This window comes from Musa acuminata, chromosome BXJ1-3 (genome assembly GCF_036884655.1).
Source record: "Musa acuminata AAA Group cultivar baxijiao chromosome BXJ1-3, Cavendish_Baxijiao_AAA, whole genome shotgun sequence".
NCBI lineage: Eukaryota > Viridiplantae > Streptophyta > Magnoliopsida > Zingiberales > Musaceae > Musa > Musa acuminata.
This window is the reverse complement of record NC_088329.1, coordinates 2237260-2254048: the sequence shown is the minus strand read 5'-3', so window position 1 is coordinate 2254048 and position 16789 is coordinate 2237260. Positions and strand designations below refer to the sequence as shown.

General features: G+C 40.0%; 1 protein-coding gene and 1 long non-coding RNA gene across 7 annotated transcripts; both read right to left on the bottom strand.

Moving 5' to 3' along the window:
* Positions 1-884: 884 nt before the first annotated feature.
* On the bottom strand, positions 885-8445 carry LOC135616284 (uncharacterized). Its single transcript, XR_010488309.1, has 3 exons — positions 8146-8445; positions 2674-3120; positions 885-2283 (listed from the first exon to the last, which is right to left on the bottom strand). It is a non-coding gene; the product is annotated as an uncharacterized LOC135616284 (long non-coding RNA).
* Positions 8446-11279: 2834 nt separating this feature from the next.
* On the bottom strand, positions 11280-14062 carry LOC135616257 (F-box/kelch-repeat protein At3g61590-like). 6 transcript variants are annotated; one of them, XR_010488306.1, is made up of 2 exons: positions 11596-14061; positions 11280-11489 (listed from the first exon to the last, which is right to left on the bottom strand). XR_010488306.1 is itself a non-coding variant. In XM_065115477.1 (2 exons), the coding sequence occupies exons 1-2, from the start codon at positions 13243-13245 to the stop codon at positions 12031-12033; spliced, it is 1134 nt and encodes a 377-aa protein (XP_064971549.1). In that variant the 5' UTR covers positions 13246-14062; the 3' UTR covers positions 11280-12030. The 6 variants fall into 6 exon arrangements, 5 of the variants coding, with proteins under 5 accessions (XP_064971549.1, XP_064971540.1, XP_064971545.1 ...); XM_065115477.1 differs by having other exon boundaries at positions 11280-12952; positions 13034-14062; XM_065115468.1 differs by having other exon boundaries at positions 11280-11862; positions 12012-14061.
* Between the last annotated feature and the right edge of the window lie 2727 nt (positions 14063-16789).

Here is a 16789-nt window from a genome sequence, read left to right as displayed (position 1 = left end):
CATCGGTTTTACCAATGAAAACACAAAAACAAATGACAAAAATATAATTTTAGCGTTCTAGTTGGGGGTGGCTGACGACATCGATAGTGGCAGACGACGGCACCGCTGGAGGTCGCGGATAATTGTTGCGGATAAGAGCGACGATGTGAGGGCCGCCCTGCATTTGCATCGATGCCGACGCAGATGCCAAGCGGCCCTCATCTCTTGTCGACGCTCTCCTTATCCACAACACCCACTCACGTCTCCGAGCGATGACGTCGTTCGCCATTACCGACGTCGTCCACCACCATCAACTGGAATGTTAAAATTATCTTTTTGCCGTTTGCTTTCATGTTTTTATTGGTAAAACCGACAGTGTTAAGGTAAATGGGCCTAGAGGTTTCACTTTCATAATTATAAGGATGCCAATATAACTTTTTAAAGTGTACGGACTAGGATGCTAAAAGTAGCTAACTACATGTGGTAATATTTAATTAACTCGTTGAACTATTATGAGAAGAACAAAATATGCAAATTTTGCATGTGTCGCAAATTTTAATTCTCACCCTACATGTCATAGGTGGGCACCAAATGTTATAAAGCACGGGAGATTCTTTTGAGAGCAAAAAAAAAGAGATCATTTGTCCAACATCGGTATGTGATCCCTTGGATATATCATGGCAAAGCCCCTATTTGTTTAAATATTATTTGAAAAAAAAAACTCATAATTAGATCAAACTTTTAATATCTTTGAAATCCTTGGCATGCTACATGGGATACATTGAAAATCAAACTATCTAATTTGGCATACTAAAGAATATCAAGGATCACAAAAAATTGATATAATTATGAGCTTTGCAAATAGTATTTTGATAGATAAAGATTCTATCATAACGCATATGACAGAACACATTAATAGTGGATAAATAATTTTTAGCTTCCACTAACACGTTTGATGTTTTATAAATATCCACTGATGATGTACAGGACAAAACTTGAAACATGAGACATTTCAAAATCATCATATATCATGACCTTTCCATAATCGTTCAGTAGGATGTTTGATGTTTATATATCTAAATATCTGAATATCATTCACATCTCGCAAGAGCTGAATCATCAAAACTTTGATTTCACTCTCGAAAAATGATTGCCCCCTTCTCCATAAAACTTATGAGGTCATTTTCCACCTATTCTATAACCAAAAAAATTCATTGCAACATCCATAAAACTCTATGATAGATGGGTGACATCAGATAGTTGATCTCCCTCTTCCAATGGTTGTCGTTTCCCCAAGCAACTCGATTAATAAACTTCTTGTCTTCATAGTCACAATTTCTCCACTTGTCTTATCTTTGGTTCTAAAGACAAACTCGTGACAACCTTCTCCAATTGGATTCAGGATCTGAAACTCGTCAGTACAAGCATGTAGCTAGACCCCAAAGCAGTTTCTCTTTCGGCCATCCAACCTCCCGGAATCAGAGACCAGACCAGAATCACCCATGGATGGTTTTCCGCAGCAATCAATCAATGAGAAAACTGATAAATCAATAACAAAATAGCCATAGAGAGAATGTAAAAGTTTCCAACGAAACCCTAAAGACACATTCGGGAGGAAGAAGTTTAAGGATCCAGTAAAGAAGACAACGAAAAATAATCATTGGAATCATAAAAATCCGAAAGAAAAACATGACAAGAACCTACAACATATCCTTCAAAAATCCTTATGAAGCTAACTGAACAGTAACGAAAAAGAAAAGTCGACGAGACCCTAGAATAGGAAAAACCCCAAGGATTCTATGGAAAATTCCGGACAAACCCTAGAACATATCCTCGTAAAGGAAAATCCCTAGGAATCAGATCGATAAACATTAAAGGAAGGAACACGCAGACAACGAAACCCGAAATAGAAAGAACCTCAATGATTTAGTGGAAAAGCACGAAAAGACGCACGAACATGTAGCACCAAAAATCCGTCGAAAAAGCAACGAAATGGAACCAAAAAGAAGAAAAACACTAGAACTATCCACGAGGCGGAAGAAAACTTCAGAATCCAACGCAAAGAACAACGAATGACAAGTGGGCGATGAAACCCTAGAATCGATATAATCCAGAAACGTGAAAGGAGTGAGGAGCAGCAAACGAGAGAGACGTGAGGAGCGAGAAACCAGAGAGGAGTAATATGGTCTACCTGCTCAGCAGAAGCACTTGGATCGCCGAGGCCTCTGTCTCCTCGAAATCGCTCTACCTTCTCCCTCGTCGCTCCCTTTCTCGACTTCTTGCTCGCTTTCGAAATCGGTAAGACTACACATCCGTGTGAGGAGCTTACCCGGCATGCCTCTTTATATAATATATATAACATTTATGTATATGTATATATATGCCATCTTTATATTTATATATATATATATATATATATATATATATATATATATATATATATATATATATATATATACAAACATATATGTATATGCTAATGCAAAACCTAAAAAATTATAGATATGACATTATGATTAAACTCAGTTACCTTTCCTAAATAAATAATATTCGTAGTTACCCTCTAAATTTAAGTTATGCTATCAGGAATCAAATGATCAAAGAAAGCACATAGCATTCAATCTATTTGAGGAATGATGATGTGATGACATAGGGAGGAGTTCAATATTTGAAGATTACCGTCAAGATCTTTACCTTAAACTTGATGGATAACATACAATCAAATGACAAATGGAGAGGAAAAGCAGCAAGAAAGATCGAGTGATGTTAGCTCCTGCATTACATGACACGTCCACAGGTATCTATAGCCAACTGCAGCTTCAGTTTTGAGTGATCGAGTGATATTAGTCCTTGATTCAAATCTAAATGGATGAAATTAAAATAGGTCAGAAATCAGAAGTCACAAGTCATTATAACAATGCAAAAAAAAAAAAAGAACCCCTCTGTTTTGCCTTCTGATGGCTTCATTCTCTCCAACCTAACCCATCCATCAAAACTCAATAGTTAACAACAGAACTAGTGTCCAAATATAGGGACAACAATTTTCATTTATGACCGTGTTTAAGGCATTCATGGTTTCTCCTTGCTCTTTGGAACTACAGCTGCATGGCTCTGTTCCGCTACTGAGAACTTCTTCACTTTCTAACAAAGAGAAAAATAAGGAAATCAGTGTAATGCTGTAAGACCGCATCAGCCAAGGATCATTCGAATTGAATGACGTAATTAGGTAAAAATATGATAATACAAAGAAAATGAGTAGAGATCATATGATCATCGAGCCACATTGCTACGGATGTTTTGGCATGGAACATCATTGATCTAGCAAATTCATTTCGATCATTCTATCATTTACACATTTACTAAAAAGGCGCGCGGTTTGTCATAAGTTAAGAGTTAGGAAGCCTCCATTGTGTATGCTGCTACTTAAAGCCATCCGGAAACAGACTCAAAATCTTCCACTTGGATTTATCAAAAACATGCAATTGCCAAAGAATGATAATTTCATGATCCAAATACATGCTTCATTTATCAATTGATCCATGCTAAGGCAAGAAAAAGTACTTGTAATGCCACAGTGATGCCAACTGCCCACTGACAAACGGCATTTATGCTTTCCAAATGCTGAATTGCAACTTACCTATGTTAATCTTCCCTAATCTTACATATCCACAACACTTTCAAGTAACATTCAAAAAATAACTTTTAGTTGCCAACAGTATTGTGAAAAGAAAACTATATTTAGTTTAATTCCGTTTGCAAAAAAAATTGATTCATTTTATTAGTCACAGCAAGGATGAAGATTTTAAAAAACAATTCAAAACTCAATGGCATGTGGGACACGATTTTGAGGAAAGCCTAGCTAACTTGATACAGTTAATTAAATTGATAGAGGTTTGAAAGGAAAAGACTGTAGCATTGGCAAAATCCAAATGGTATAATAGGTACTAGTTCCTCCCCCTAAATATGAAGAAAAACTATCTAAAAGACACACCACATGAGTTAATAAATTTGACTATTTAGCAAATATTCTCTAAAAAGTTTGTCATAGAGTAATAGCTAACTGAAAGATCTAACTGCCGTAATTAACGTTCATTAACTTTACAAGCATATTCAAACAATATATTAACCACAACATCTCATATTTAATGTGACAACTAGTTTAGCTTGGTTTAACTAGACTACAAATAATTGGAAATAACTCTCTATTATACTAGGAAGTAAATAGGTTATTTACAAATACATGACTTACAGATCTACACAGCACCCATCCTCAAAAGACAGAACAACACCCAGCAGAATATGTGTCATGACTGCATAGCATGGTGTTCTTGCAAATGGATAGCAGGAAGCTTAAAGTTCATGTCCAATTAAGAATAGAAACAAAGCATTAACACAAACGCAGCGATTTTGTTTGATCACAGACAAATACAGAAGAATCTTGAAGTTTGAGTCAAGATTTTTAATTTCGTACCGTATCGACATTTCGAGCTTTGCTCGAAATGGAATAGTACGTGCGTACCGCTTTGTACACCAGGGTATACTGCTCGGTATATATATATATATATATATATATATAATATTGAAAAAAGGAGGCGTAGGGTGCCTCGGCGACATCGCCTCCATTTCTTCTCGTCGCGTTAGACGAGGAGAAGAACGCGGTATTCTCATCTGCGGTGTTCGATGAAGACGTCGAAGGCCGCAGACATCTCCAGCCTTCGACGCGACGCAACGAGGAGAAGAACGCAGTCTTCTCCTCATTTGCAACGTTCAGCGAAGATGTCGAAGGATGCAGACGTCTCCGGTCTTCGGTGAAGAACGCGACGAAGGCCGCAGGCGTCTCCGGCCTTCAGTGAAGGATGTGGCGAAGGAGAAGTCGAGTCGTCGTTGTAAGCATAAAACTCTGTAATTATGCTATGTCAATAATGCGGAATTAACCTATATGCCAGGATTGAAATCAATGCATAGATCTAATTATACGATGCGTACCTTTTGATGCCATCCGTTCAGAGATCTTGTTTGATCTGCTCAGCACCGTGATCCAAGATTGCTGCAGGCTCCGTCTTTAATCCGATCGCGCTACGGAATCTGCAGGGAGTGCGAAGAGTAGACCCTTTCTCCTCTCTTCCTATCCTTTCACAGGATCACACATAGATTGATGGATTTGGGGAGAGGGTTTTTGGGGAGAGAGTCGAGGAGAATAACCGAATCCCTCAACGGAGAGGTGCGTCTATACGTGTCAACGTTATGACGCTCTAACACACTAACACCCCCTCAACCCCTAGAGATCCTGTCCTTTTATAGGCGAGAGCAGAGGGTCTACGATGAGATGAGATCTCAGAAGATTTCCTCCCATCAAGGATATCTCCGAGGAATCGTTCCGTAGTGGACTTAGTCTATATTGGCTAAAATATCGCAACGGAACCCAATTAGTTATTCTATTATATATCTTATTCAATTATAAAAGGGCCACATATTCTAACATTGGCGTCTCCGGCCTTCAGTGAAGGATGTGGCGAAGGAGAAGTCGAGTCGTCGTCTCTCCATTACCTCCTGGATCAAGATCATCAAGGGAGGGCGACGCCGGATCAGAAAGCATCTAGGTTCTCCCGATTCTCCCTCTTCTTTGAGCGTCTTCTCCTTCTTCTCCCTCAACACTTTGTCTTCCCTCGCCGCAACCACGTTGATACTGCCCGGAACGGGTAGTATCATTCGAAATTAAAATCCTTGGTTTTAGTAGCATTTTAAGAAGCAAAAGTAACACAGAAGAAAAAAAGAGAAGACCATGATGAAAAAAACACTCTTTTCCACACATATTGCACTGTGTTGTAACTGCAAATCTCTGCATCCATTACTGACACCAATTCCCAAGATAGCAAGCACTCCTCTAAAAAAGTTAACAAGTATAAGTTCTTAATCTGTTTCAAATCCAGCAGATAAAATGATACCCAGACTAACTCATGAGGTGTCGACAAACAGAGCATTGTCCAACTGTCCAATATGGTTACATTGATCTCAAATGACACAGATAAATCTCTGAAATTACATATATGCTACAAAATCTAAACCCAAACAAGACCAATCTGAACCACTAAATACATTAAGGAACTCAATTGTGATACCTGATTGACCCCGTGGGGCCAAATAATCCATTTCACACAAATGAGCTCAAACTGTCTAACTAATATGACCTTCTATTCATAACAAATGTATCTCCAATTACAACCATCAATATGTTAATTTGTAGAACTTTCTAAAAATATGCAATACTCTCATCCAGCAAAAACCTAATTTAGGTAATTAATCACAATGATCTTTCATTGTTGAACTTTATAAACTAGTGGGATATGTTTCTTTTGGTAAAAATGCATATAACAAACTATCAGTGTAAGCATTTGAAATTGATTTAAATGAAAAAAAAATTGCATTCTAGTTTTACATTTCTGATTGCTTTTTACGATAATGTACCTTTGTCGCTGTCTACAACATGCAAGTCACACTGCATGCAAGGAAAAACATAAAACATACCAAACAAGTGTATTATCTTGCTCTGTTTCTTCCAAAATAAAGAATCAAACATGCAATCATTTTGATGGCATGTAGAAAACATAAAGGAGACCTTTTCCAGAGAGACCATAAGGTTTGTAAAGGAAAGAAAATAGACACTCAACCGTCACTCTTTCACCAAGAATTTTTCTGACACCTACCCTCGTGCACCATAATTTTAAATCATGTCGCACAAGCCATGTCCCTTATCGAAATGCTTGAGCCTCAAACAAGGCAAGACTTCAATTTAGAGCATTGGTGTGCCTCAAGCATGACTTCAAAACACTGATTCAACATGACAACTTACTTTCTATAATGACATCGACAGCATTCCTCTACATAAAATTCCAAAAACAATGATGAATATGAAAGATGAGATCTTGCAACATGTTCTGAGCACTCTGCATCAGGGACAAGGTAGATATGAGAAGGAAGAATTGTTAAGAATCAGCATTTGAAGTCATCCAACTTCCAAATAATACATTTAATCATATTAGGTCTAGCTTGCATCATGTTTAGGATGACATATAGATTTATTTGTAATTTTACTTATTTTCTCAAATGTATCATCATCATAATCATTACTATTACTATTATTATCATCAATTTTAATAGCTATTTCAAATCAAGCTCAGAATCATACTTAAATTCTTATCTCTGAGTCCCCATTCTGCATATTGATAGGGTTGAGAGATCCTTAAACCTGTTTAATAAGTCCTAAACATGTCTTCCGAAAGGATTTTGTGGGATTCAAAGCATTCTAAAAAGAGTAAACACATCTCCCCTAAATTTTTTTAATTTATTGTATAAATTTTATACTGTAAGCCTTTAGGTTATGTCTCGGTACGAGTTATTTCATTATTGCAATAGAACTCTCATTACTTAGTAATTAGTTCTTCATTCTTTTCATCCTTGGGAAGTCTTATTTTCATCCTCAAACCAGAAACTACCCTAAAAGGGATGGTTATATCCTTTCAGAGTTCAGTACCAAACTCTTAGCCACAATGCATATCCAATATCTTCAATGCCAAAAGATAGATAAATGGGTTTTTTAATCTAAAAGAAGAAGTTCCAAAATTTTTCTGCCATTTGAGATCAAATCCCTCCCACCTTGTATAACATAATGCTAAGCTGATTTGTGATGCATATTATACGACAAAAGGAATTCTGTTACATAAGATTGCGTCTGCTATTAAATTTCTCTTTGCTCTTCTTTTAAGAAACTACGCTACTCATGCTCCTAAACATCGATAATTAATCCTCTCCAGGAGTAGCTCGCGACATAGTCAATGACATATACAAAAGGAGTGTCGTAGTTCACCATATCCAAATGATCTGTTTTATTTGAGAGAACATACTTGCGTCAATCACTTGGCTAAATTTGTGAATAGATGCCGGATTAATCGCTCAAGAGTCCAAGGATGCTACATTTCACGTGCATTTAAAATCTGGACTCCTCCTACCTAGAATAAGAAGAAAACCATGCAAAAGCCGCCCACCAACTGTTCGACGAATGATCAGCATGGATTTTGCAACACATGTTCGTCATGTGCCCGCACCCAATGCGACGGAGAAGCACACAGGAACGGAAATGACTAATACGCGGTGAGTAGCTAACAATACCTTTTCGAGGACGCAGCTCCTTAGGGCGTCCAACAAACGGAGGCACTTGTCACGGTCGAAGGGAGTTTCGACGGTGCAGTTGAGAAGAGCGAGCGCTTCCTTGGCGCAAACGGGCTGAGGCGTCACCGCTTCCATCGTTCGCTCACGACTCGGATGTTCCTCTCGTTCGACCGACCGCAGAAGAGCGAGAGCACACAAAAGATTGGAGCTTGCGGGACAAGAAAAGCAGAAACTGTGGGACGGCACGAAACAAAACGAGCGGAGCACACCGTAATCAGCCAAGCGGTGCGCATCCAAAGGTTGAGCTCAACACATTCTTAGGTGCTGTAATGGCATTCTAACTTAACGTCAACTGAATCACGTGCCCAGCACGAGGCTGAGATGAGTAGGTACGTCTTCACACGTACAGTCTTGCGAGGGGGATCGAATGGACTCGCCCGAGGAACGTTATTAGCATCATCCCAACGAGTCTAATTTTAACATATATATATATATATATATATATATATATATATATATTCAAAATTAAGCTATCGATGAATCGATTTGGATCGAACTAGTTTGAAACTAATTTGATTATGATAGTGTCATGAGTACCGTCGACTAATGAGTTGACAAAGTTTGTCCACTATCAAAGGTGCAAATTCATCTAGGTACTTGTTTTCTTACCAACGTGAGAGATTCGGTGAGATGAAACTGTATAGTCAGCCCGATCAAAAATGGTCCTATCGATGAGGTCCCAATTCGAGATGATTAAATAAGCGATCTAGGATCATCTTCTTAGCTACAAGGTACCCTCTCAGGATCGGATCGTTCGGGTATCCCCCAGATATGTATTATCTTGAGTCGTCTCTTGATCGTCGACAATCCTATATGACAGGTCAACGCTAGGAGTTGTTCGACGCGATCCTTTCGATACTTAAGTCGGAGAAAACAATGTAAACTGTAAAACCAAGTAAGAAATATTTAACAAACAAAATTAAAACAACTCGATTTCTTTTCATTTTTTTTCCCAATCTTTTCTCTGTTTTAAGCTTACGATCATTAACAAGTGCTTGCAAAAGAGAAAACCAACTGTATTTTCAGCTTCAAAAGCGCGGGAGGGAGGAAAACAAATCTTACTGACTTCATTAGCGCTTCTTATTTTATTTTCTAAACTCTCCTTTTAATTTCGAAACTAAATTTATTAATTTTATTTTAACAAAGTATGATTTAGTTTTAATTTTTTATTATAATAATCTAATGCTTGTTGTTATTCGTCTCTCGGAATCTCTCACCAAATGATAAAATGATTTGACGATAAGCTAAATGATATGCCCAAATTTCATCATTAATTTGATTTTATGAAATAGATTTGATTTGTTTTTCCAAATATTATCACGTTTGGAGGAGAAGAGATAATTGAATATCTAGAACTTGGAGGAATGAAAATTATTTCCAAAGACTAAAAATATGTCTATATCTTATACCTCTTGCCCACTTTGGTTTGAGAACGAAAGATGTTTATATTTCATATTTCCCTTAGTATAATAGATTATGTCAAGTTTACATTACTTTATATAACATCATTTTTATAATAATCAATTTAATAAAATAATATATTCTTTAGATATTATATTGAGGTGACTTTCTTAATAAAGTTGATTGGATTGCATGTGTCCAATTCTTGATTTTTAAAAATAATGATTTTTTTAATATGATTGATCATGTAACTATGGTTAAGAAACAAAAGTCAATGAGTATGAAAAAAAGAATCTTATTATATTCTCTATTTTACTTTGGGACTTATCATTGTGATGCTAAAATATTAATTCGGAATAAGAAAAGAGAGAAAATAATTTTTTATCAATCGTCCTATAAAAATGTGCAAAAATAAATTTTTAAAAAGTACATTTAAAATATAAGCTAATTTAAAACATAAACATATTAATCTCAGATATGTTATACAATCATAATTTTAAAAAATAGTCATCTTATATAATCTAATTATCCTAATATTTTGTACTACCAAACTATTCCCTCAACATAAAACCTCAATAGAAATTATAATAATGTTGAAGGTATTATTAATTACATGTGTTACGAGAAGATACCGTGGACGTTTAAGTTAGCCCAACGTAGTTCAGACCTATGTGCTAATAGTTACTCGAGGTGATAACGTTGATCTCCTAAGGTGCTACTTGAATAAAAATTGAGATCAAAAGAGTTTTCTTGAATTAATTCCTTTGAAGTTCTTAGTAACATGAGGCAAATGAGTGCAATCGTCAATGGTAAAAAAAAATGACATATTAACTATGTTAAAAGTAATCCTTTATATTTGATAATGAATGAATGACATATTCTATGAAATATTTCTCAAAAAATAATTTTTAATTATCTTTAACAATCTAGATTTAGCTTGTTTTCCACGTAGGTAGCTAGGCAGGCAATAAGGACGGAGATAACCCATAACTATTTGTATTAGAATGATATATCTTTTATTTATTTCTAGCCTAGACATCAAAGAATACTTATGTTTGATCGATAATACCCTTTCTATCAATATAAATAATATTATCTCCGGGGACCTCCATTTCTCATGAACAATGGTTCTCGAGAAATAATAAATCCATTTCAGTTATTCACTGCATGCCATTAGCAGAGTAAGGAGGAAGATGAAAGATAGTAAGCATTAGCATAGTTGTGAAGGTATGTATGTGTTCAGCCTCAGGTAGGATAATTGCTACACCCAATAAGTTTGCCCACAACCTATATACAGTTGGAATTTAGGCAAGTCTCGTAATTGCTACTCAACGATCTTTGATGCATACAGAGAGACTCAACCACAACCCATTTGGTTTAAAGAAGGCAAGCATCTCCCACACAGCTTTGATAGCCTCTTCTAAACATCGAAGAGTGCATGGAAACCTGTAGGCACAACCATGTCTGTAAGCCAAAGGAAACCTGTAGTGCATGGAAAGCTGAGAACACTTTCTCCTTTTGGTTAATACACCAAAATTATGGTGGTTCATAAAGTGATGTTGGACTACATTATCACCTAATTACTGGCATTAAGCTCATATTAGGAACAGAGAACCAACTTTACAGCCATCATAACAAGACAAACATTTGAAGGGGACAAAGTACTATGCAAGTAGAGAAGAAAACAGATATGTTTCAGTTGTTGATTGGATGAAGCTTCAATGTTGCTATTCTCCCCTAAGATGATTCCTGTGACAGTACACTCTCCCTCTCACCACCTCAGAATAAAGAGTGGCATACAGTGACCCCCACTTTGTCCTAACTTCAACTGCTCACATAATTGTGTTTTGGATTGTATGTAAAGCCTCCAGAAACTGGTAGCACTAGTGGACAGCAAAGAGACAAAGCTCAGAAACCCGTAGGCCAAGAAGATAGATACAGTGGATGCAACTTCAACAAACAAAAGCTACTGCTGTGTTACTACCCTACCGATGCAAGGAGACAGCTCCAACCACAACTAAGAACTAAGTGTACAGCCATGGGTCTCTGCTTTTAATGGCTGGTGATGGTACGGTGGTGGTGTGAGGGTGGCAGGCGGAGACAATGGGCAGGCCTGAGGCTGAGCCATCAGCTAGCTGACCTCTCTTCTTCCCTGGGTAGATGTTGGTGCGAGTTTGTCATTTTCCACAGCAGCAACGAAAACCTGATGACAGCCACTGTCTGCTAGCTCAAATGGTCGGATTTCTAGGATAAATTCTGGAAAATAATACAGATATTTTTCATATTAGTGAATCAGATATATGGGAATCATCTATCGCCAATGCATCGACCAGCCTTTTGTTGCGCAGATGGCGACGGATGCAAAAGAGGATTACTATAACATGGATTCTATTTGAGTAGCAAACCATGAGGCATCGAAAGATATCAGGAAGCGATCGCAAGCCTCGGCTCGAAGCAGAAGCCGGTAAAGAGCTGCAGGGGAAACCTCTTGCTCACCGGGCTCTTCGCCGACCACCTCCACACCCTCTGAGTCACGTCAAAGGTCAGCAGTGCCGGTGACCCGAAGCTCTGGATGTAAATGAGATCGTCGGCGCCGCCGCTCGCGAAGACGTCGTCGAATTCGCCGAACCCCTGGAAGAACTTCTGCGGCATCCGAGCCACCTCTCGCCATCCCCTGTTGTGAAGCTCCCAGATTCCGATCCCCTTGATGATGCCCGGTCGGTCGTGCTTCCCGATCCCGCCGACCATGACTAGCCTGTCTTTGAGGTTCATCAGTCTGCCGCAGGTCAGTGAACATGGCACCGGGATCGCCATTTGCATCAAGGATGTGCGGGAAGGTCTGGCTGACAGGTCATACATGGCCAAGCAATGGCGCGGTTCGACGTTCCTGAGCACGCCGGTGGAGTAGATCAGGTAGTACAGGACTCCGTCGCAGATCACGCACTCGTCTCCTCCCCTCCAACCCACCAAGACTTCACTGAAGAGAGTGGCCCATGATCGGGTCCCCGACTCGTAAACGTGGATCGACAAGCCCCACTGACAGTAATCCTGGGGCGCCTGCTTGCACTTCGCCAGGGCGACGGTGTAGCTGTGCGCGCTCCTGTCCACCGACATGGCGAGCGCGGTGTAGTCGGGGGTCTTCCCGCCGGGGGCGTCGCGCAGCCGCTTCCGGTCTCGCGTGATGGGGTTGCAGACGAAGATCCGGCTCCGGTTCTCGCCGTCCATCAAGCAGACCAGTCCGCCGGAGGCGGAGACGGACCAGTTACTCCTCTCGATGCAGGGGAAGTCGAAGCCGTACCACTTCCGGAGGCTCGGGTCGTAGACGTAGCCCGACACGGCGTCGTCGCTGCAGGTGAACATGAAGTACCATGGCTTCTGAGGCGACATCTCGGCCCATGAGTGCCACCCGGAATGCACAGCTTCGTACCATCGTTTGCAGACGGAGCTCGACCGGATGATGCTCGCTATGGGCAAGAAGGAGAGGACCTTCTCCAGGAGGTCATCAGGCAGAATGGCGTCCAAAGAAACCAATGCGTCTTGGTCGTGGTTGTCGCTGTCCTCGCGGATCGGCTCAAACTCCGCAACCCGAGACTGGTGGTGGGAAGTAGGATGAAATTGCCACGATGTCTGACCCTCCATGGAAGGCGTGTGAGCTCACAACAAAATCAGGAAGAACCTGAAAGAATGCACGGAGGTATCAAGTGAGGAAGGAGAAGAGGAGAGCCGCATTGGAGCTGAATACATCCCAAGACTAATCAGATGGTAGCAGCAATGCGATCAGGACTGCAAACAAGCAGAAAAATCTACGAATTCTTTCCTTTTTCTTGGGCTGCATCTGATAAAGAGATAAAAAAAGGTCAGGCGAGCACAATTTCTCAGGGAACCAAAACTGTGATACCAAACAAGTGCAACTTTCAACGTCGCAAAAAGAAGAAGAGCTGCTCCATGGTATTTGGGCTGACACGAAAAAGTGGCGTGTGAGCGATCTCCCACAACCACTATAGCAATTAGCCATACAAAACAAACAGATGCGACAAGCCATCGTTCGCTCTCCTCATCAAATCATCGAACACCTACAACACCTTTCCGCGTTTCCCAGAACGTTACAGCTAAAAATACCACCAAATATCATGGAACGAACACGATGTTTACACCATCCATCAGGAAAGACTGAAACAAGAAGAGCACCTAAAATCCAACCTTGGTTTTGATGATCCATTATTTCTTTTCTCCTCTCTGAGATATGTTACTCTGTTCCCTTGGAATCAACAGAGGGGGGGAGGGGGAGTCCTAAATCTACTCTGCCATGGACAAAGATCAGCACTGACGAAAGGAGAGGAACAGACGAAACAATAGGCCATGGTTCAAGACATGAATGGAGGGTGCAGGTGACACCATAAAGTAGGTGCGATGGAGAGGAGGAACGTGGAAGGAGTGGCGTGTGTTGTGTCTTAATATACATGCTGTGGATGCCACTCTATATACATGTCTGAATCGTCTTAAAGCAAAGCTTGTTTGGACTCATTCAAGGATGTGATGGCTACCTGTGCCACGAAATTATCCTTCCTTTTTGTAGAAATATTGCGGAAAGTTGACAGGCCCTAAGTGCTGTTTTAGCACACAAGGATGATGGGATCAGAGCATGTTTCTCGTCCTACCTTCCACCTCCTCCTCATGTTTCCGCAGTTCCCAGAACAGTGAAGTTGCTTTAAGACCTTAGGTTTGATGCTTTGCAGCAGTATCCTCCCATCCATAGGCACTCAATTCTTGAGTACGAAAACCTTACCTTAAATAAGCCATCGATCTCGAGGATTGTGATCCTCATCGTGCTCTTCCTCATAGTTGGAAGACTATGAGGACTGTTATTGCCGACGGATAATATCGTCTACATTCTCACATTTTTCACATCAGATTATTCGAAGACATCGCTTAGTAAGGGCTGCACCAGACGACAACCACATGTCTCTGTGTCTTCTCTTTCCTTTTGTCACCCTCCTTACATCAGAAGAAAAGAAATCTACTCGAATGAACAGTTTAGTTCGACTCTCGAGGCATCATACAGTCTGCAAAGACGGAGGAGGCGATGAACAGGGGGGCCTGTTTCATGCACGATCGAGAACCTTCACTGACACCTGACGTTTTCGCACATCAAAAAGAAAGGCACTAAAGCTGTGAAGTCTATCGATGCAGCGATGAGCGTGCGCAAAGTATAGCTTGTCTGAGTAAAGCCAAGTTTCAATGGTGTTAGTGAGGAAGTCCACAAAGGCTCTTTGCCTCCTTTTCCTCGAGACGAGCGAGATCTCCATGGATCAAGAAAGGAACGAAGTGTGGTCACATGCATCACAGCTCCCATTAGAGGTGGATATTGCTAAACAATTGGTAATGTGGCCACAGATCTGTACTGTACGACAAAGATGACAAGCCCTCCGCCACTAATGCCTTTTGGGTGGATTTGGCTTTGGCTTGGTCTCACCTACCAGAATGACATGTTAAACTGTGAACTACAGATAACTCATTGGTGGTGCCAAACCCACTCATAAGATCGCACCTCCTTTCCGACATTGCCAACTCTCAGAGTTGGAGATTGTAATGTCATACACAGATGTGGCCTTTCTTTCATCGAGGAGATCCCACAAGCTTTACTATGGGATGGAGACTGCAATATTCAAAGTCCAGATCAGACCATGATGCCAGTGCAAGAATGAGTTGCAGCAATTAGAGCAAGAGACATGCATGCCTGTCCAAGCACTTGACAAGCCAAAAGGAAAGTACCGAAGAGTTGATGGCCATTTCAAATGGCATATAGCACGTAAGCAAACACATGCAACAGTCCATTCCCAAGTGTAGTGGGTGCAAGACTAACACTGACAAGGGTACGTACAGAACGAAGATCTAATTAAAAGGAGAAGTCAATCTTATCAGAGGAGAATCATTGCAAGGTTGACGAGATTTGGGATGGAAAATATGAAGTCCGACTTGAGTGCGTTTCATGGTGGATAGATAGATTTGCTTCAGAAGCGTCGGGAGAGAGAGAGAGAGATCTCGAATCAATTCATCATCACCATCATCATCATCGTGGTCACGATGTGCTGACCAACAACTGAGTTGCAGAAGAATTCAATTGGGTAAAGCAACCTGAAAAGAAAGAACTTGTAGTCCAAAAAGAAGAATCTTTGGGGTGGCGAACAAGAGTCGCCTGTGCTTATCTGCTTTTGCTGCGCCACCCCACCCAATAGCCCAACAACAAAAAAGAAGATCTGATGTTTTTTATAGTATGGAGATGGAGATCTTGTTCAGGTGAGCATACAAAGTCTTCGTGGTGGAAGATTTGAGATAATTGCGTGGCTGCTGTGGAAGTCAAAGACATTAACTTTGATGTTGAGCTCAACCTATCACATAATCAACACTACTGGAATTATAGATGGAATGTTATGAACAATATCAATGATGAATAGTTTCTATTGAGACATCCGTTGGATAATTAATAGATCTCATGTTTGAGTCCACTTCATGTATGCTTATAATAATTTTCATGTAATTAAATAAAAAGATAAATCAACTATGTATAAGTTTCAAGTAATTCGGACTACTAGGCCGATTTAAATGAGAAAATATCTCATATAAATTTTGGCTATTTGGACCATTAAAATAGACGATCAAATTTACAAAGAATTAGAAAGGTCCCGTTGAATTTATAAAAGTAGTATATATTATTTTTTTTACTCGAAAGAAATAAAACTAACAAACATAAAAACTTTTTTAATTGATACCAATAAATATAGATGATAGGGCACAATTTACCGGTATGCCCTTTGATAGCATATCATAGCCACAACGGTATCGAAGTAAAATTTATAAGTCGATGTGGCTGACCACATCAACGGTTCAGATAATACGATCATCCTCCTAACCTATGTAGGGCCATACAAGCGGTGCGTCACGTATAAAGTTACCCCGAAAGGTTCGCAATGACATCGTCGAGTACAGAGCCCCCCTGGAATGCTCGGGATGGTGCCGCTCAAGGACGATCCACACACGTTGACCGGAACGGTGTCATTGAGTACAGAGCCGCCCCGAAATGATTGGGACGATGTCGCTTTGGGACAATCAGTACACGTCAACCGTCGTCTGCGCACAGAAGCATGGGTCAATCGCTTAAGGGGTTGACGATCATTAACATATA